The sequence below is a fragment of the Idiotropiscis lumnitzeri genome, chromosome 18, assembly GCF_059441095.1.
Source record: "Idiotropiscis lumnitzeri isolate Australia: NSW breed Sydney's pygmy pipehorse chromosome 18, RoL_Ilum_1.0, whole genome shotgun sequence".
Lineage (NCBI taxonomy): Eukaryota > Metazoa > Chordata > Actinopteri > Syngnathiformes > Syngnathidae > Idiotropiscis > Idiotropiscis lumnitzeri.
In genome coordinates this window covers 5,681,064-5,703,029 of record NC_142408.1, presented here as the reverse complement: position 1 = coordinate 5,703,029, position 21,966 = coordinate 5,681,064, and the positions used below count along the sequence as shown (strand labels likewise).

The window sequence follows — 21,966 nt, the reverse complement described above, 5'->3', positions numbered from 1 at the left end:
GTTGTAAGTTCAAACGTATACAAGTAAAAAAGTTCTTTCCACTAAAAGTGTGAAGATGGTCTCTCCATCCTAAATGTTTAATTAGTCAAAGGAGGTTGCGACCTACATAGTCTCACAATTGGAATGCGACAGGTCACTTGATCTCCTCCCCAAATCAGAGGAGCCTATCGGGGATTGGATGAACTTGTCGAAACAAGGACAACTCGGGCTTGCGTCAACACGTCGCTGAGGTAATGTGGCATTTTGACGCATTATCCACAAACTTCGCGCCTGTCGCCTCCACATCTCTGATTACAGGACAGGCAGCTTGTTGACCATCACACCTCTCGGACACTTTAGACTCCAGAATACTGTTTCAGCTGCTGATGTCATGTTCTGCCAACTGACGTTTTAACGCTCGCGAAAAGGAGATCAGGACTTGATGAAAGGCTTTGAGGGTATTTAATGATGGCCTCATCTTGTGTTTTTTTTTTTTTTGAGCCTCCAAAATCAAAGTCCTGAAGAAACTCATAACAAGTCTCATAGCCTGACAAGCTCGTCGCCGCAGCCTGAAAGTTTGCTGACTTTTCTTAGCCGAGCTGCATCAGCTGCGATTGGCCCCGGGAGGGAATCGCTGAAGTGCGTCTTGGGATTTCAAATACGCTGGCCATCGTAGGGGGGTGCAGGCTGTTGAGAGCTTCGATAAATAATGCAGCAGCGTCTGAAGGGGGAAGACAATCTCTAGCGACCCGCCGGACCTTTCTGGCAGCATTCACGAGAGCGCTTGGATCATGTTCACCTGTTTCACTTGTTAAAGTTAAAGCCCCTTCGTTTTTATTACCATGTCGAGCGTATCAGCAGGCTTTCAAAGATGTCAATAATTCACAATTCATTTCCTTAATCATCAATTAAGAAAATTAACAATGAATTATTGAGCTCCTTTTTTTTTGTTAGTTCTTTCTTAGAACCTGAAGCCGAGATGACACAATGGGGGCTCGCAGTTGAACATGTTCACGTTCTAATCAGCTTAATGATAATCAAACAACGTAACGATACCTTACTGATTCTTGTTCAGAAAAACAGCCATGTGATCCGCCAACTTTTCTGGCCTGGGCAACCTCACTCCAATTACTTCCTGGAAGTCTTCGCGATACGCTGTAACAGAAGCTGACAAGAGACAGCCCAGCAAGGGTGATACACTGCGCATTCCCAGAATTAGATGCTACACCCTTTTGCGGCATTTCGGTAAAGTTCCCTTCAGTAAGCTCTGCACGGACGATGCGCCCTTATGGACTTCAGTTTTTGGGTTATGCAATTCATTTTGCGTTGATGAAAACTGTTTTCAGCAATTTTTAGTGTTGAATAGCTTTGACATCAGACAGTTAAACGATTCGAAAAGGTAGCACCGGCGAAATACGATCAGTCTCAAAGACAGGGATGGGCAACTTAGAGTTGTCCTTGATTAATTTTATTAAATGTCTACTGTTGTGAAGCAGTTTTGAGTTGTAATAACAGTTTTTACCACTAGATGACAGACATCACTTAAGAATGTCTCCAACCCCAAGACTGGCTTTTTTTTTTTATATTGGTTTTAGATTATATTTAAACAAAAAAAATAAATCCCACCATCAGAGGAACACTATTGATGGCGTGCCATTGTTTTCTCAAGCTTTTCATCCATTACGCTCAAATGACTGCTGCTAAGTCGTTTTAAGACTAAACATGGGCCATGATGGCGATTATTGAGCAGAAAACTTGTCCGATCTCTCTCTCTCTCGTTCTCTCGCTCGCTCGCTCTCATAAGCTGCAATGCATTATTGCTACCACAAGCTAATTTCCCATGAGTGTCATCAGACAAAATAATCACTGGAGAAGAATTATGTTCCTGCCATCACGTTGGCGCCATGAGTGGATTGTTTTGAAATTAACTTCAATGTATTTGCATTATCTTGACATTCAAGTGCTAACTGAGGACACCAACGTCATTCGGATTGTGACAGATGGCTTTGGTCAAATACGTCCGAACGTTCCCAAAGGAGTGTGTGATTTAAATGATCCCCTCCTCCATTTTCTATCGCACGTGTCCTCATTAGGGTCACAGAGCTGACTTTGAGCGGCGGCTTACACTGGACTGTTTGTCAAACAATTACAGGACACGTTTAGGCGGACAAACTTTCACACTCACATTGTATTCTTATGGCTCATTTTGATGAATGATGATGAACCCAACATGCATGTTTTTTTAATTTTTATTTATTTATTTTTTTAAATGTGACAGTACCCGAACATTTCAAACCCGTGATTCCTGTTGACTGTGAGGCATTCACATGACACGACTATCCTAAAATTCACCAGCCTTGTTCTGCAGATATTGCTGTGTTTTATGTTTAAAACGCCCCCCCCCAAAAAAAAAGTGTCTGAGGAATGGCAAAAAGACACTCTATAGTAATTTACAATCCTCTGGGCTTATCATAATGGGTGATAATAAAACACGATTTTCTTCCAATGTCATGGAAGCTAGCACATTTAGCAGCCTTATTTTGACTCACAGTTGACTCTGCTGGGCATAAACATACGTTTTATTGTAAATCATGATCCATAGTCCACAAAGTCAACACTTTGGTTGAATAAAACAAAAGCACATCACGTCAGTTGGTGCTAATTAAATGTTGTTTAGGCTCGTATGTTAGCTTCTGCTACTGACGAGACTTTGTTCGCTGTAGAAAAGGCTGCTCAGAGATCGCGACACTGGCTCCTTTAAGAGGGCGGAGCTTAGCGCTCCAACTCACGTAGCGTGCGTGTGCGCGTACAGGAAGGAGGAAGAAGGAGAGACGGTGGCGAGAATTGTGTCAGTTCTGTTTATCTAGTTAAGTTTATTCAAGTTATATTCCACATTTTTATCCTGCTTCGAGTTGTGCGTGAGACAAGTAAGTTTACAGCGTTAAAAACACTGCTCGTTTGTGTGTACAAATACATGTTCCACGGCTAATTAGTAACATGTGATGTTCACAAGCGCATTTAATGGAGAGCTATTGCCGCGACTTCTTTTCGTGTCTGAGTCATTTATGTTGTGGTATTTGCATTTTTCAGACATTGATACTTTATTATTTTTTTTTTTTGTGGAACCACACAAATATTTCATTTAAAGCATCAAGACGTGACTTCAACATTATTAAAGACCAGAAAACTCAAGATCCTATAATCGTTATTGGAGTTCGAACCGGACTCACAACAGTGATTTGCATACGCCTACCAGCACACGTTAATCTCATATTTTGCCTTTGTGTTCAACTACGCAATACAGTTCGTTTATGTAACACAAGTTCATGACATTTTAGATGCGTGTCGTACGCACTTTGCAGATTATTATTTGAAATGATACAAATTTTACATCCAAAGCGGATGCAACAAATACAAACAACAAATCTGATTGTGTGAAATTTCACACAACCGTGACTATTTCTTAGATTTTCCAAGAATGGCGGACAAACGGTGAGTCTTCCATTCTGACTCTAATGCGCCAATTTCCGTCAACATTTAATTAAAAGAGGCTGAAGTAACTGTGTTCGGTTTTTGTCTTCAGGCGCAGAGTTTGAAGGACAGTTTAGGCGGTGAATGGAGATACAGTATTTATAAAGCAGCCGATTATTTACGATGCATCAAGTGCGCTCCGTTGGGGGTTGTCTTTGTCTCAGTCTTGCAAACATCCATCATCTGGGTTCTCAGACGGACGACTCATCGGCGATGGCGGCCAAGGATTTGCCTTCCTCGGCTGGCAGTGGACATCCGCTGGGCCTGGAAGCCAATATTAAACAACACAGCTTTCCGTTTCCCTGAGCTCTTATGCAACAACATCTGGACAAGGGACCTCGGACGACCAGACCCCTTTTTATTTTTTCTATAAACCAGCAGTGATTACATCAACAGCAATCACCCCCCCCCCCCCCCACACACCCCTCAACGGGATGAAAACATGAAGGGCATTCCTGTGTACTTTGACTCACAGCCAAGAAGAGGAATTTCTTCCCCCTCCCTTCACGCTTTCTATTTGCTAATGATGGTGAAATCGACATTTTGCATTGGCGGTAATCATAAACATCTGGTGTGTGCCATCTGCCCATGTTGTTGTTTAATGCGCTTCACTGTTATTAAGTGGAGGAATAAAAGACAGTCGTCCCAATGCATAATACGTCATGCATTAAGCTGAATGATTTGCAACATCTTTGACCAGCTGACAAACTAAGCTTTTTTATGAATGACTTATCTTATTCGGCCTGAAGGGGAAACAAACAAACTACAACATAGCGGAATGACCGATGAACGCTCCCAAAGGTGGTACGATTTAACAAAATGGGTGAAAATGCACCTCACAAGTCAAACCAAACTTCCTCATCGTATGTGATGTCACACTTGAGCTCACTGAGAAATTGAGTAACCGTTCTCAAACCTTTCAAGCCATGCACCGCCGTGGGCGTACCGACGCACCACCGAATTGGCAATTACCGTATTTTCTGGACTATAAGCCGCTACTTTCCCCCTCGATTTTGAACCGTGCGGCTTATACAAACAACGAAGCAGCTTTTCTGTGGATTTTTCTTTCACCACTAGGGGCGCTCTATAGTTTAGAAAATAAGCTAAATAAATCTCGATTTTCACTGCTCTGTTTTAATTAGAAAAGTTGTTGCAGTGTTAAAAGGCACTATTTTAACAATCAGTTTTTGTACCTTCATGTGCATTCACAGAACAAAATTGTTCTGTACATGCACTAAACAATTATTTTTTCAACCTAGAAAATTGCGGTTTATAGCCTCGTGCGGATTGTATTTTTCTTTTCCCCAAAAAGAGTTGCTGCTGTTTATATTGAGGTGCGCCTAATAGTTCAGAAAATACGGTAAATATTTTGTCAAAGGCAGCAATTTGTGGGGTGGTTAGGCACTCCTGTGCGGCGTTGGCATGTTCTTTCCCTTTTTTCAAGGGTGCCAAGTTCTTTTGAAATTTTTATACTTCAAATGTATTCTCTCTATAACTTGCGTCACATAATGAATTGAGTTTGTTTCCACTGCAGATAGGTTACTGTGTGTGTGTGTGTGTGTGTGTTTTAAAGGTGTGAGGGAGAATTTTGTGCACCTGTGCTATTTGCACATCCCGCATGCTGTCGGGTGAGGTAACCGGGGAGAGGACGACGATGCTGACGCCGCAGGCAGTGGTGGCAAGGGACTCTTATCGTCTTCGTACATAAATACCCAACAAAGCTCACCCCTTTTTTTTGTTGCCAGTGGAAACGTGTCCATGTGGTGAACCGAGTCGGGACCATGATGTGGAACAGGGTTCGAGCTTACCGAAAGTCGACTAGGTGACGTTATTTGGTTGTTTTAGCGCATTATAGACTGAACTGTACATTTAAAAAAAAAAAAAAAGAAAAAAAAAGGCAACTATCAGGCCACCCTTGTGTGAAGGATAATGACACAATCTGCGCCACCACTTTCTTGCCGTAATTGATATTCTCTCATGGTCGTTATTTATTCTTTGTCATGTTAATGACCTCAGAAGCAGCACAAGACGCGTGACATGCCTGATGGATTATTCATTCGGTATGAGTACATACGAACAAAAAAAATAGTGTGCCTTTTTAAGCTTTTCCATTTTTTTTTTTCAAAAAACATTTTGAAAAGCAGCTCTAAATTTGTACGACTCTACAGAATTCCAATGACGATGCTTATTACAAAAAAAAAAAAAAGGTTGACTCATTTAAAACATCAAAATTCCAAAGCAGGATATTTTAGACCAAATGTCAACGTACAGCGGGCGTCCAAAGATGAGTTTTGATTTCTTTGACTTTTTATGACGGTTATTGGGATGAGACTCAACAAGTTGTTTGTTACTAAACTTTTTCCCATTGTTTTTATCATAAAATGGTAGAACATTGCATGCTCAATAATTTTTTCAAGCAAAATGTTGTTTACTGTGCGAAAAAAAAAAATATTTCAAAATTTTGGAAAAAAAAAAAATATTTAAACAAAAAATAATAGCACAAATGTTGCCCTGAGTGCAGAGCAAATTACAATTTATTACGTCCCAAACAATTGAATCGTGGACAAAACTCCACGCGTAAACAAAACACACGCTGCAAATTCATTGGAGTGGCGCACGGCTAATGCAATAACCACCGACTGGATGTGCGCATATGTAGATAAGAGCAATGAGGCCTCCTCAGATTCTTCCCGCTACTTCAACCTCACTTAATCCTGTCGCCAAGTCCTCTCCGACAAATTGAAGCAAGGCCACAACCGCCGGTTACAAATGGCTGCCGTAGTTTCGAATCATGCGTGACACTAAGAAAGGCCGACCAGATTAACCGACACGCCAAACGACGTAGACTTGCCCCGTCCCAAAAAAACGACGACGCGCCCGCTTGATGGCTGAAAGCCGTCTAATTCCCGTCGCCAAATTGCCTTGGGGGGAGTGGCAGCTGCGTGCGCCGGAACGCCCAGTGAGGCGCATTGTGGTCCCAAACACGATGGAGTGCACTTGTGAGGAAGAAACAAAAGGATAATAAAAATAAATAAATAAAAATAAAATCCATTTTGGTACGGAAAAGTTTTTTTTAAATATTCTGTCTTTTGACATTTACTTTCGTTTTCTTGTGCCAAATTTTAATAGCTATTTTCCTGGTCCTGCATTTCAATCCCCAAACTGTTAATTTTTTTTTTTTCGCGTAAATTGTCTTAGTGAACGGTAGTAAAGTAAGTAAAAAAAAACTAAAAAAACTTTACATTTGTCCTCGCGTGACTTTACGAAGTACGTCACGGCAGCGCAATTTGTTAACCTGACCTACATAAAAGTCCTTGTATGCAGCTGCGTGCTGACGACAAAGCCGCCAAGATTATATTTGAAGCAGGAGGGGGCCGTGATTTATCTTGCGTTACATGGTTAACGGCAACATTAATCACGTCATGAACTTTGCCTCCCGTGTAATTTAACAACAACTCTCGAACGCTCCTGTTGCTATGTTGTTTGCATTTTTTTACAGGGGCTGCGTTTTATGATAATTAGTTTGTGTGCAAGAAAGATGTGGTGCGCCCATGCCGGGACGTTCGAGGGAAAGTCCCTTTTACTGTAAATCGGCTTTGTTTTGAGAAGCGGAGGCGGAGTCAAATATGTCAGGATGTTGTAGGGGGTGCGCCTTTTAAGCAATTTTTTTTTTTTCCAAGATTAAATGCAGGGGAGGGATGAGGTGTGTAATCTTTTGGGATGTTCAATGGGTGTGCGCCTCTAAATCTTTTATCTCACTTTTAAATACTCTGTGTAGAAAGGGGGTGCACCTTTAAAGTTGTGTCAGAGGGAAGAAGACGCTTTATCATCGGATCAGGATGTAGAAGTGGGTGCAACTTTAAGCAGATTTAGTTTGAACTTTTTCTAGTGGCGTGACGTGGTGCGCCGTCTGTGGGGTTGTGTGCAGCAGAGGAGGTGCGACGGCGCCATTTGTGTTGAGATTTTGGTGCGCCATCTATCCAAGGATATTCAAGGAGGTGCGCCTTTACTGTAAATCGGCTATGTTTAAACATTTTGTCAGGTTGTATGTAGGACGGAGGATGCATGCAAGCTCTCTCGTGACGTTGAAGGGGGTGCGCAATTGCCTATTTAACTGGTCTACGGGCTTACTTTATAACTTGGAGAGGCGAGTGGCGGTACTTCATCTACGTTGACATCTTGACTGCCATTGACGGATAAACACGTCAAAAATCAATTTTATGTACTCGGCTGGTATATTTTCTTCTCTTGAAATTCTGCATTGCATCCTTCTGAAAATGATGCCCCCCGATTCACCCATCACGCCACTTTTGTGGATGTGAAATATCCAAGGTTGTTCAAGGGCATTGAGATCATCTAAATGAGTCCATCTTTGCACGTGTGTGGTGAAATCTTTACCTGCACGAGGCATCTCGAATTACATGTAAAGTATTAGGTGCGCCGGGCGCGGCTTGTAAACACATCCCGGTGGGGCTGAGTGACGCCACGAAACTCGAGTACATCAGAATGTCAAATGACGCATCCTTCACTTGTCACGTTCACACAGCCGGCATCATGTCCGGTGTGGACACATGCAACTTCTTTCAAATGACTTTTTTACTCGTATAAAATGTCATCGTAAAAAATGTAACTCTTAGAAATGTTTGTGAATGTCGACTTTGTGAGACCTCAGCTGTCCTTAAAGTGCGTTTGTTTGCATTTGCAAAAAACAAAAATTGCATAATAAGATTAAAAGAGGGAACAGAACATGGAGAAAGGGGGGTGGAAGTGGCTATATTTAAAGCGGTTGCTCGGCCAGATGTTAGCCGCGTGTTATGCTGGCTACTTTCTGATTACGAGCGGGGGGGGGGGGGGGGGGGGCGTTAGATAATTTATCACAGGATGTGTTGTTTGCCCTGTTGTGTAAGGTTGGAGGCCGAGTCTTCCACGCAGGTGTCGAAATGACAGGAGGTGGAAAGAAATGAGGATTTGGAATTTTTGGGAGGACTCAGCCAGCGTTGTTGTCGAGTTTGCGTGAAAATAGAACAAACAATTCAAGACCAGAGATCTGGCCATATATCGAGCGAGACTTTTAGATGTTGTGATTATGATTAGGCTTTACGTGATCCAGGTTTTGGAGCTGATTGCCAGCGAATTAAAAAAAAATTACAAAAAAAGGATAGAAAATCTTCTTAGAAAATGGACCAATCCATCTCCGCCCCTTCCCAAATGTCTTCCAACCAACACCGACCCCGAGTAAACCAAACCAGGTATCAGCCAAGCTGGACTGTCCTGATGTCCTTCATTCCAACAACGTTTGAGCTTATCAATCGTGATGTAGCTCATTCCAAGTGCGACAGGAACACAATCACGTGTCCCGCACAGCTCGGCTGCTGTCGTTGTGCTCCGCGGAACATCACTTGAGCGTTTTGATGACTTTGCGCCAGCATCCAGCGGCCCGGCAAGACAACGAAGGCTGCCGCATCCTTCCTGACCACTTGATCTCCTCAAAGGTGAAAAGTTGAAGTCGTTTATCAAGCACTGTATGCTCTCGCTGTGAAGAGCTCATTTTCTTGAAAGCCTCCCCACGGCCAGAACATCAGTCAGGGATGGCATGCCGTCAGACTTTTCTCTAGCTTCATTGATGGATTTGCATCAATGACACTCACTCGAGCCGGCCGGACGGTTCTCTCGCTCTCACGTGTGGCGCACGTGTCCGTCTGACGTAAGCGTCCGGACGATTCTTCCCCCACCCGCCAATATTGCAGCACCGTGCTGCCGATGTGTACGAGTGGCTCTGCGGCACAACAAGGTTAGAATCAGTGAGCTCGGGCCCGCGTTCATCTGCTAAAGCCGGACAGATTAATTATCAAAATGGCAATTGCTCCACATCGCTGAAACAATTAGAGAGAAACGTCCAGAACCTCCCTCATGTTGTAAACACGGAGCGAGAGCATGTCCTTTTTGCTCTTCATTTCTTTACGGCAACATACTTGAAAGATGAAGGCATCATTTTCTTTATTTAATGATACATCTCATTTGCTTGTCAACATCCAATTGGGGCTATCAGGGAAAGCAAAGTGCTTTGAAAAAAAAAAACTTGCATTTGTTCCATGAATTGGATCAATTTCCTCCCAGTCTATTTTTTCATTCTGTCTTGATTCTCTTGACTACAGTATGAGGATGTTCGATTTTTTTTTTTTCAAGTCCAATCAGATTTCAACCTATTTGTGCTGCCAATCTAATATACTATTGACTGTTTATTTAACTCGCCTCAGATACCTCCACTTCGTTCGGCCGACCGGTTAGTTTGACTGCAATTCCACCGTTGACCACGACGTGGCAGTGTGCTGTTTAGTGTGACATGAAATGATTTACGATTCAAAAGAGGAAGTACATTATTCCAGTTCTGCCGCAAGTGGCGGCTTCCCGTTCAATTTATGATGTATATCTTTGAGAATGATTAGTAATGTAAGTAGAATATGTTTTAGTTTAGTAGCCCCTTGCAACTTATTCGACAAAGATGTCGGATAGGGGATGAGGATTGCCGGCTCAACCGTCCTGTCACCCCCGCGACGTCAGATTGTTGTGTCGATCAAAATGTAGCTGCTACAATGTTTGTTTTCACCCGAAAGCCAAGTGAGTCATTAGAGCTCTCTTCATTAGCACAGGATCGAATTGGGGCACCTTGCCACTCTTAGCTTCTGTATTATTCATAAAGATGAGCGCAAAGGACTTCGACGTGGTTTTAAAGCTTTATTCCGCCCCTCTTTTGGTGCCCCATGGATTGATTATGCTAATTGAGAGTATTTGACCACTAGCAGTAACTACTGATCGCAACTTTTGATGTAACCTGCAGTAGCTGCACTGATGGGATCTATTATGAGAAGTATAATTAATTAAAACATTGTTGAAATGTAGAACACATAGGGGGTTCATGCATGTACTAAAATTGTTTATCACAATATCTTTATTTTGTCTTTTTCTTTATTTTCTTTAGGCTGCCAAGTTGTCTTAAAGGGATTCCCAACATACAGGTAATCAGTGAAATGTTTGTCTGCCGTAATAATTACATGTTTAGATAAAAATCAAATGTTTATTATGTCCATTTCCTCTGTACAGTGAAAATTTTGACGCCCAAATGCACTTTAGCTACTGCCGCTTTCCTCCAAAAACAAAAAAAAACCAACATAATTTGTTCGATTGTCACATGACGTAAGTGTGGCAAGTTTTGAGTATTTATTGTTATTGAATTTTGTCACTTATTTTGTTAATTTTTTTGCATGTGCTGTCACAATATTGAAGGTGAAACCAATGCCATGAAAACAAAAGGCTTAAGACCAACATTATCTCGCAAAATAAACAGGACTATATGGCACCAGCGTAGACCTATTAAAGATTCGAAACATTGTTGGATATAGAGCGAAGTATGTGCACAACGAGGAGCTTTTAGCGTTTTGGCATGCTCGACTTGTATACACGTGTGTAAGTCTTGCATTCTTGCTTAACAGTAAACGAGAGGACTGCAATTAAATGAAGTCTAATAGAGCCGTCAAAGCAGGATGCACGCCAAGGTCAACATCTTGTTTGCTCTCCAACTGAGCAAATAAATCCAAACTGTATCGTTTTTTTTTGTCCAAGACTGACTTTTACTTTGTTAATCGGTGGTAAGCATCCTTCCTGATCATGGCAGTGTCAAACAAAGGTTGCGGCAATTTCAAGAATGTTGAATACTACCATTAGAATAAAGGTAAATGTGACTAGATGACATCGCCGATAATCGCGTTTTCCCAATTCTTCTTTTGGGCTGATAACACTCGAGAAGTCTAAGAACGAGAGCATTGTAAAATGTGGACTCAGACTCACCTAGGGGCCTCCCGCAACAGTGTTCTAAACCGAAGACAATCAATGGCGAGTGTTGAATCAATAACTTTCTGTCCGAGCGCTGTCACATCATTTTAAGGGCGAATACCTAATTATCGGGAAGCGCTTGTTGGTCGTTTTTCTGTCACTCGTTCCTGATTCCAGTGGACTCTTTTGGGGGATACGAAACTCGTGGAATGAACTCAGCCAATCACGTCAAATTCACTTGCGTGACAACAATTAACTAGTATAATTATTATCATTATTATAATTATTATTATTATTATATCTGGCATTGCAATATTGGTGCAATGCTGGGGAACATGCTTTTTTTTCCCCGCCGTACTACAATAAAGTGTAATTGCACATCCACTCCAGTAGTTGGCCGTGGTGCTCTCCTTGCTCATTGTGCAGAGTGAGTATTAACGCTACTGTGTAGGTTTGTTTTGCAACGAAAATGCTATTATTTACATTTGCGGCGGGTGGGGGGTCACAGAAAATAATTGAGAAGCACTGTCGTAAACCTATGAGCCCATGCTGGCCACGCCTTCTGGAGCAGAAATCGTGGTTGAAATCTGTACTTGCAGCGAATGCCGCATTTCCAAACATTGGGCCACCAAATTCCTGTCACATCCTTGGTTTCTTCAGCAACATGCGTCCTGCGTACAAATCTGGCCTCCTTTCAAGCAAAACACAAACACTGGACCAGCTTGGGGGGGCCGCCGAGGATTAAGCCATACCGGGGGGATTTTTACAAAAGCTAGGAGGCAATTAGAGTGGCTTTCTGACGACCTTCAAGTTCGAGCTGTTTTTTTTTTATTTTTTATTTTTTTCACCCGACACCTTCAACTTCATTGCCCCCCGGCGTCGGCGCATTTTAGCATTGATTGCCGACGCCGGATCACAGCATCATTTTCATTGTTTTTCGCTCTGTCTGAAATGTTTAATCAAGCTTTGAACACTCGCTTTTTCCAAGGTGAGGGAGGACGCTGCGTGTGGCAACGGGTCAAACCACAGGGGGGGGCTGTTATTTATTCATGTAATAAAAAAAACAAAAAAAAAAAACAACGTAACTTCCGGGAAGTATTCCTGACACGACTGAACTAGAGAAGGGTGAAAAATTCAAGTTTCTGGTTTTGAGATAAACAATTAGCTGCGCATGAAGCTGGAACGTTCCACGTTTGTTACTTATCACGAACACGGCTTGAAAACTTATGGTGACAATTGGGCCACATATGACTGGACTGTTTTGTTTGCTCCGCCCCTTTGCTGTATTTGCTGCGTCGCGGAGGTGCGTACTCCGGCGACTCTACTACCCATCAAGGGATCAGCGGACAGTCAGTAAATCCACGACTAAAAATACTTGCCAATCCTTTGGGATTACTTTGCTTAGCAAGTGGACACTGTGTATGCCACAAATCTGGAATTAGGCAGCGAAAGGCTGTCAACTGCGCTGCATCAACACCTGATCCACTGTCTAGGCATTAATGTTCCCGGGGGGGGCAACGGCGCTCTCAAATGAGTAAATTCAGTTGACTCGTGCCGTATGGCGGCCTGGAATATTCGGAAATGGTAAAAAGACCCTCAAGGATATAAAATCGGAAGCGGGCGTGACCGTAAAACGAACACCCACCTGAAGTTTAACAAAGACGAAAATTGTTTCCCTTTCGTACTTTTATGTTGTTTGTTGTGTTCTTGTTGGTTAGTAAAAAAAAAAAGTGTGTTTCACCTAATTAGCATGCAAAAATCAGGCACCAGAATTTGATAGATGTCCATTTGTACGATATGATATTTTTGACCCCTCACATCTACACCCGAGCATTTCTTTTTTCCTTCTTGATGAAGCCAACCTTTTGTTGTCGGCCAGCGTCATCCTCTCCGTGATAGCCCGACGGCCTCGGCTTGGAAACGGACCAAACCCGCAATCCTATTAAAACGCGACTCTCCTCCCAACTGCGATCACGTTTTAATTAAAATAGTCAGTCCAGTGCGGGCGGGAGTCCAAAGACGACGGGAGACTCGGATGTCATGAGTGCCCAAAAGCCAAGATGATTTTTATTTTTGTATTGATGTAAGGTCATCGTATGCCTCTGAAATGAGTTGAAACAAAAGCTCAGTTCGAACCACGTTTACATCCAATGACGTGCAAAAAAGCAAAATAAATGGAAGGGGGCGGGGCTTGCGAGCTGTAACACAATGCGGCCGATGCTATTTGTGGCCTAAGTAAAAGCTGGCGGTGCAGGCCTACGAGATGGTTCATGTCATGATGAGCATTTGAGTGTGAGCAGAGTTGACTGGGATGTAATCTTAGAGACAAAATGCAATTTTAGCCCGGCCAATCAGACGGCATCAGAAATTGTGCTACGCGGGAGGCTTTTCTCTCCGTTGGAATTCCCACTCTGAGATCTCGTCGTGTTTTCCTCAGTTTTTGAATATCAAATGTTTGGTGATCTCGAGCAAAATCATTTTACCTCAAATATTTCAAGATTTGATTAATCAATCACTTAGACCAGGCGTGGGCAAACTACGGCCCGGGGGCCACATGCGGCCCGTTAAACATTTTAATCCGGCCCGCCGAATTTGAAAGAAATTACATGAATAAACCTTGTTAATGTTTTATTTTCTAAATATTTTGTTGTAATGCTTTTGTTCACTTTCATTTCAAATTAAATGTATTTCTTTTTCTCCCATGAGGTGAGGTTACCAAAACTCCATTCATCTGCTCCTGATCCGGCCCCTCTGTCAAATTTTAGAACCCATTGTGGCCCGGCAATCAAAATGTTTTTAAAAAAATCTACAGCAAACTAGAAAAGTGAATCATAATTAGAATAAAATCAAATCATTCGTCCTGAAAAACAGCATCTGATAACGTTGGGAATTTTTCGGCATATGTGCTTCATCCTTTGCCCGGATTCAAATGCAGGCTCTCGCTCCATGAATACATGGGATTCTTTGACCGTTTAAATCTATTTTTGTTGTCCTCTGACACGTACAATGGCGGATTTGCACTTTGTTCAATATCAGTTTTACTTTAAGCCATAAATCTTATGCAATCTTTCTCTTTTCGTAAGCCCCCTCCCACTCTGCCTTTGCCTTCCACGGCACCATGAACTGTGGAAGTGAAGTTACACAAGAAAGGGGTTGAACAGTTGGCATGCCAACTAATCCAACCCAACGCAAACGAAAAGAGGAGAAAAAAAAACAGGAGGAAATAAATGAAGGGATGTCTGTTTCAATTAGGGTAACATTTGGATCATTACATAATAATCCAACAGCAAGCATGCAAAACATCCAAGCTAATATCCTGTCCGGTCATCTAGACTGCCAGCTGCACCGAATGAGATGTTGCCATCATCATCATTATTATTGTTGCATATTTTTATTAGATTTATATATTTAAAAAAAAAAAAATCATAACTTGGAATGTTATCATCCGCATGTTTTTCTACTATTAGATTTCAAATTGCGCTACTGGTGGCCTCTGCTGTTGTGACTCAACATATTTTAGGATAGCACGCCCGCGACCCTTGTGAGGAGAAGCGAAACAGATAATGGATGGATGGATTCGTTTTCGTTTGAGACTATAGTAAGAGTACGTTTAATACTAGTCTACTGTTGTGGCTGTATTGTCTACATTTATGTTACATTTATGAATAAATTACCCGGACATGAACCATTAATTTTTTTTTTTCTCTTTTAATTTTTAAATAAAATAAAAATAATGAGGTGCTGCTACAGCATTGCAGATAAAACAAACTTGCGTTATGTCTGTCACATAAAAAGTGTAAAATGTCTGGATTTGCATAAAAATGATGGACATTGCTTGCAGGCATTAAAATCATGCTTCACCATGAATGCAATTTTTATTTTGTTGAATAATCATGCTGGGGAAACTTCTTTTTAATTCCCGCGATTGATGTCCATACTTTTTTTTGTGTAAATGCAGCAGTTTTTATTTTCTGTGCAGGCTGTAAAGCGATTGGCGAACTTCTCTGAACGCGTCATGTGTTAATTGGGAAGGGGGAGGGGGAAGAGGGGGGCTCTTGTCCATCATGATTATGTAAATAAGATGCAGGAGCTTGTGCAGGTTGAAACCGCAGCGAGACCAGCCTCGTGTGTGTGTGTGTGTGTGTGTGTGCGTGTGTCGCGCGCGCGTGTGTGTGTCGCGCGCGCGCGGACGGTTCGGGGCCGGGGCCCGTCGGTAGATGGCGGTAACCCAAGCAAGCTGATCCAGCAAGCAGGGGAGGGCTCTCGGCCACTCGGGCTCCGGTGTTTGCGGCAGGAGGAGCAGCAGCAGCAGCGCCGAAGCACTGTGAAGGACAACCTGCAGGAGAGCGCGGCACCTCTCCGGCTCGAGCCCCCTTCCATCTCCCCGGCCCTCCCCACCCCCCGCCACTAACGCACGCAGCCATGGAGGACAAAGCCAACTCGTTCTCCGGCGCCAAGGAGGAGAAGGCGGAGGGGAATAACGCCTTCCAGCGGCAGGACTCCATCCAGAAGAACAACAGCGCGGGCGGCCAGAACACCAAGGAGCACGGCAACTCGGTGGGCTTCAAGGGGGAGCGCGACGAGGCCATGGTGGGTTTCGACGACCTGGAGGCGGCGGCCAGGCAACACGGGTTCATGCAGAGGCAATTCGGGGCCATGATGCAGCCCGGAGTCAATAAGTTCTCCCTGCGGATGTTCGGCAGCCAGAAAGCGGTGGAGAAGGAGCAGGAGCGGGTGCAGACGGCCGGCTACTGGATCATTCACCCGTATAGCGATTTTAGGTAAAACACCTGAACGCACCCTCTCTCCCCTCCTCCCCTCCTCCCGGCTCCGGTCACCCGTGGGTCTGAGAGCTTTCGCGCACACCTTGCACTCAAGCCTCAAGCGCGCGTCTCATTGCGGCATTTTGCTGCATCGCACAAACGTCCTTGGACGCAACGCAAACACGCTCGGCTCGAGCTCTCGCGCCGCGCGCGCGCGTCATGTCTCGTCTTTTTTTTTTTTTTTTTTTGTGGCCGCAGATTGCAGCTCGTGCAGGCGCCACTTGACCGGCTGCCAATGCAGCATCACCAGCACCGTGGCTTGTAAACATTACTCTGCTGCAAGGCAGGCGGGAAGACGACGGACCAAGGAGATTGAAGGGAGGGGGGGGGGCGAGAGGGGCCTTCTTTTAGTTTTAGAATTCACGTGTGATGTCATTTTGAGGATGGCCAACCAGTGGAGCGAGGGCTGGAATTTTGTGTCCACGCTCAGCACAATAGGCAAGTGGTTGGCAATCGTGCCTTACAATTCAGAGGTTCAGGGTTTGAATCTCTTGAGTTTGGAATGTTTTTCTCCGTCCTTCTCACATGTCACCAACATGCATTTAGGTTTATCAAAGACTCTAAATTATCCAAAGGGAAGCCGAGCAGTTGACTGCAATTGGCTGGTGACAAGTTCAGGGCGACCCGGGGGGAGGTGGCCAGGCAAAAGGAAATCCGCAGGGCCACCCAGTCAACCAAAAAATTTCACACACGTGTGCATCACCCAGAAGAATATTCCGTCCGCACTGTCCCTTTCGGCCAAAGTAAGAGAATTTATTTATTTTTTTCCCCTGGAATGTTAACGCTTTTTCGCAAATATGTCAACTTGATTGTTAAATACTGACTTTTTCTTGTAAAAATGGATTTTACTTAAAAAGAGATTTTTCAGGAGACAATTAATTCTTAATATACTGTTTATGATTCTTGTAAAATTAAGGCTTTCGTCAGAAGAAAAAAAATCATATATATATATATATATATATATATATAATTTTATTTATTTATATTTTTTTTTGGTGGGGGGGAGGGCAGGTCAAACCTGCAATGTCTCTCGCTTCTTTGCTTGCTGAAATGTGATGGAAAGTGTTGTGGTGTTGTGATGAATGAGGCCCCGGTGCTGCGACCGCCTCATCTAATTCCACCAGTGAAATCAGGTGCAGGTTGGCGGCCGTCTCATGGTCCACTTCACCAATTAACGCGTCTCACTCATCCGGGCCCTCATCGTGCGTGCCGTCACCCGCGCAACTCTGCTCAGTTCTACGGTTGCCATCATCCCCACCCCCCCAAGCTCTACTCCGTTATGGAGCCTCGTCGGTCCAGAGAACTGTCCTTGGTCCTGCAGTCAGACTGCGCAAGCCTGCTGGAGTACTTCAAGCTAAAGTTTCTCATACACTGTCTTGTTTTGTACAAAACAAGTAAAAGCTTAAGATTGAAGTGCTCCCGGTGTAGATTTGGGCCCTTGCTCCTTCCTGTAGGTGTTGTTTTCCACATTTTTGTTGACTGTCAAAACAAATCAAGACGACGACACCGCAAGCAACATGCTTTTATTAATTGCGTGTGTGTTCAGATGTCTGCCATTTTTCTTTTTTAACTCAAAGTACTACGCATACTTCGCTTGTGTGGGTTTTCTCCGGGTATTGTGGTTTTCCCGCCCACTTCTCAAGACATACATACAGTTTTAACGTGACTGTTTATGTGCCCTGTGATTGGCTGGCAACCAGTCAGGGTGTATCCGGCCCCTCGCCCAAAAAAAAAACAACAATTGTTGTGAGGTGAAGCAGTAGAGGAAATGGATGAAAACTCCAAATTGTCTATGGGTAGTATTTTATGTCGGGATGTTTGGTTGACACTGGATGTGACCTGGGATTGGCTTGCTTGGGCTGTCACAAAACAATATTTTTGGAATTGATTATCCTATTTATTGTTTAATTGAGCACACACACACACACACTTCATGCCCCCAAGTACTACACATAACACTTGAATTGAACTCTATACCAGTGCCTCTCAATTATTATGTTACGCCCCCCCCCAAGGAAGAAGAAAACAATTCGGAACGACCCACTCTCCGCTGCTTATATAAATAATCGCATTTTCGTTGCAAAACAAACCGACACCGTTGAGTTAATATTCGGCAAACACAATGAGCAATGAGAGCACCACTGCCAACTACTGGAGTGGAGGTGCAATTACACTTTATTGTAGTACAACGGGAGAAAAGGGTCACACACGCCGCTCTCAGCATTGCACCGCCTCTCAGGAGGGGCCCGTCCCACTATTTTAGAAGCACTGCTCTATACTAACATCAAACTAAAGGACAGTTTAACCCTTCTGTTATGTTGCGGATCAAATTGACGCGTATGAAAAATCTAAAACAAAAAAAAAAAAAAGGATTATGCTTAGCCTGCTGGCCTCCCTTTTTTAATTTTCGTTTCTTTTTAATGCATTGCAATATGTGATATTTTTGGGCGATTACACATCAAAGCATGTCACATGGACCAATGAACTTTGAATAACAAACACGACAGGAGGCAATATTACTTTTCATAAAAGCCAAGATCTTATGTCATTCATAAACAAAACGTGATGATCGCGTCCATTAAGAGCTGCTCTGCTGGCAGCGGACGTGAAGAAAATAAATGATCCAGCAGTGAATGTCACACTTGCCTAGTCCTTATTTATGTTCCGTACAATATTTCCGACCATAATAACGTCACTTTGCACTCAAACCCGATCGCTGCCATGTAGATTTGGTGCTAGCTATGCTAAGCTAACTTTGCTAGTAACTTGCACTATTTGCTAAATGAATAGTGCGTTCTAACTAGCGACGATAGGATCTACTAGATAAGCTTATGAGTAAAAAAAACAGGACCAAAACGTTTTTGACAATTTTGACCCTCGGCATAATCCAGGGAGAGACGATTCTGTTGACAGAAGAGGTGCGGAAACACGGAACATTGTTTTTTAAAGTATTATACATGTTTGTGTCGTTTCAAGGCATACATTTTTGTGTCGAGGGAATAATTTTTGTTGTTGACACAACCAAGTTGGTCGACTTTTTTTCTTCGTCCTATGAGTGAACAGTCCAGGATATACCAGCAAGTCAGTCAGCCGTGACAGGTTCAGCAAATCTAATGCCAATAAGCGCAATAGAAATGAATTGATGCATACTGTCCTCGATACAGAACAGGAAAGTGGACACGCACTGTGACCAAATTTCCTTAATTATTTTTATTTTTTTTATCTATGCAATCTGAATAACTAACAATGCAAGTTTAGCCTAGTCGGATGTTCGTCCAAAACCAGACGACGGATTTCCACGTCCAATAACAAAAAAATATGAATGTGGCACTCCACATTTTTTTCACCTTTCTTTCTTTGTAGCTGTAATATATGTTTGGAGTCGATTGTTTCTGAATGATCTCGACAAGATGAGACGCACATGCAGCGTATGCGCAGCAATGGTGGTGGTCAAGGATTAGCAGTCAATGAGCTTAGTGGTCTCTGCAAAGCATTATGTAACGAGATTGACCCGTGCTGCTAGAAGATGGGCAAAATGTGCAACTTGGCCAATTTTCTTAGTTTTTTTTTTTTTTAAGCATATTATAAATTTATTTGTTGTGTAACCGAAGCAACTTTGTTGTGGCACAACAGCAATGTTAAATGGGATTTTTCATTTTCGTTATTTTCTAGTCCGTTTTGACTTTTGCTTTTAAAATTCAGTTTGTTTTAATTCTGTTTTTTTAGTTTTTACTAATTCTAATTTTATTTTGGAAATTTTTTTTTTTTTTTCAGTTTTAGTATTAGAGTTTTGTTTTAATTTTTCATATATGGAGCATTTGCCGAATACAAACGAACAAAAAAGGGGTCAGTGAGTATTGTGTATTAAATTCAATTCACATTCTCTAATGATTGTTTGACCTTGCAATATTAAATTAAATACATTTAAAATTATGTTTCGCTTCGTTTCTGTTTTTCGGAGCGTTTTCAATTGTATTTTATTTTGTTCTTGAGAGTGTTTCAATTTTAGTTATTTTGTTAGTTTTTGTGAACTATCATGAACACATAAGGGTCTTTTTTAATTTTTTTTATTTTATGTATATAATTTTTAGTTAAGTGCACCGGTCAAAACGTGTTTTTTTCGTGAAGCATGAATAGTTGAAAAAGAAAACCTTGTTTGGTAGAATTTTGTGACATTGTCGTCGTTAGAAGTTAGAAAGTCCGCAAGTCAAAGCGTTTGGTAAGTTGACAACTCATCTGAAGTAGATAAACTATTTTTTAAGTTTATTTGCTTTATTTTACCAACTAATGAGACCAAAGCATTTGTGTCAAATAAATTAGATACTGTATGTTGTTGTTCACATAAATTTATTTCAAGTATTCTTGAAATAAAAATACACGAGAAGAGGCTCTCGAAAAAAATTGTTGCATATTAAATTGCTATACTCGCCGAAAAAAAAAATCACAATTCAATTTTTGTATTCATCCCTAATTGTAAGTGTTTTTTTAAGCGCTTGAAAATCTGACAAACACCCCAACATGCATGTCCCCCAACTCCAGGAAGCAGGTTGAACATTTCGCCCCCCCCCCCCCCCCCCCCCCTTGACTCCCCCAACTACCGTAGCAGCGCCCTGACATTTTCTAAAGGGCACTTTCTGAGGGGGAAGTCGCCTGGGAAATTGCCTTCCTCGACGAGCTGGCTGCCGCGTTGCTCTTGTTGCTGTTATCGCTCGCTGTGTTGTTGCTCGCATTTCACATTCCGTGCCTCGTGTTCCTCTTTCAGTCTGACCTGTGAAAACGAAGCAAAACAAAAAACAGCACAGCTTCACAGCATCCATAAAGACTTAGCGTATATCCCTTCACTTGAAACGGAACACCCCGCATATTCTTTGCGCACCGTGGCTGCTTAAAGATTCATGGCAAGTTAGTAGGATACATTATTCATCTGTTTTTGGAGAGGTCGCACACGCACGCCTTTACTCATGCTCAAGAGAGACCTTTGTTGTTCCTTAACTCACTCACTGCCATTGACGGATAAATACGTCAAAGATCCATTTTTTTCACTCGGCTGATAGTGAATGAGTTAAAACCCTTCTTAGTCTTTTCATACTTGATATGAAATATTCCAGGATTGCTTGGGTTGTCAAATGTTCTGGGCGGTATGAATATTCACGGCTAGGCTAGCTCTGCTTGGCCTTGGCAGAGTTTACGGTATATCGGTGCCATTATCAAACATCTGCAGTTGTTCCTCCAGCGAAGCCTTCCGGCGAGTGCTTCTAAAAATAGCACGGTATTGATCGTGGTCAGTAAGAGGGCTATAATGGTGTATTGGCATTGATCCATACACTGATGATTGATAATCAGCTGAGATCAATGCAGGTGGTTGTGAGCTTTTTGTTTGAACTCTCAGGCCAACATAATAAAGGAAAGAAAAAGGGAAAAATCCTGGCATTGACTGGCAAGGGTTCAAGGGCGTGGCTAACATCGAAGGCGGAATATCGGAGGTTACAATACAACTTTATTTCTAGAGCGTGTTGCTCAACAGCAGGAGATGTAACAAAGCGCTTTCCATATTGTTATATAAATTAGCGGGGAATTAGAAATTAAAACACATAAACACATACATGGTAGATACCAGAAGAACAGCAGAACAGTCTCATGTTGAGTCCAAAGCTAAAGAATAAAAAGTGGGGAATGTAATGTGCTCAACAGACGTCAGTGTATTTTGAGGCAATGGAAAATTCAAATAAGACTCAATGAAAATAAAAATATTAAGTACTCCCCACTTTTAATCGAACAAACGACAGGTAGGACAAAAAGCTCC

General features: G+C 42.5%; 1 protein-coding gene and 1 long non-coding RNA gene across 6 annotated transcripts in view; both read left to right on the top strand.

The window, feature by feature from the left end:
* Positions 1 to 2,749: 2,749 nt before the first annotated feature.
* On the top strand, positions 2,750 to 6,314 carry LOC148319163 (uncharacterized). Of its 3 annotated transcripts, none has more exons than XR_015839807.1 (3): positions 2,750 to 2,906; positions 3,706 to 4,064; positions 5,084 to 6,314. It is a non-coding gene; the product is annotated as an uncharacterized LOC148319163 (long non-coding RNA). The 3 variants fall into 3 exon arrangements; XR_015839806.1 differs by having other exon boundaries at positions 3,706 to 4,081; XR_015839805.1 differs by having other exon boundaries at positions 3,706 to 4,311.
* A 3,612-nt stretch (positions 6,315 to 9,926) lies between these two features.
* hcn1 (hyperpolarization activated cyclic nucleotide-gated potassium channel 1) overlaps positions 9,927 to 21,966 on the top strand; it is a 68,323-nt gene continuing 56,283 nt past the window's right edge. The window contains exons 1-2 of one of the 3 annotated variants that reach the window (XM_088281207.1): positions 9,927 to 10,128; positions 10,490 to 10,526. In XM_088281207.1, coding sequence (XP_088137333.1) covers positions 10,104 to 10,128; positions 10,490 to 10,526 — 62 coding nt within the window. In that variant the 5' untranslated portion in view covers positions 9,927 to 10,103. Of the gene's footprint in view, positions 10,129 to 10,489; positions 10,527 to 15,479; positions 16,122 to 16,499; positions 16,907 to 21,966 lie in introns of those variants that run through there. The other 2 variants (XM_088281206.1, XM_088281208.1) reach the window with 2 other exon arrangements.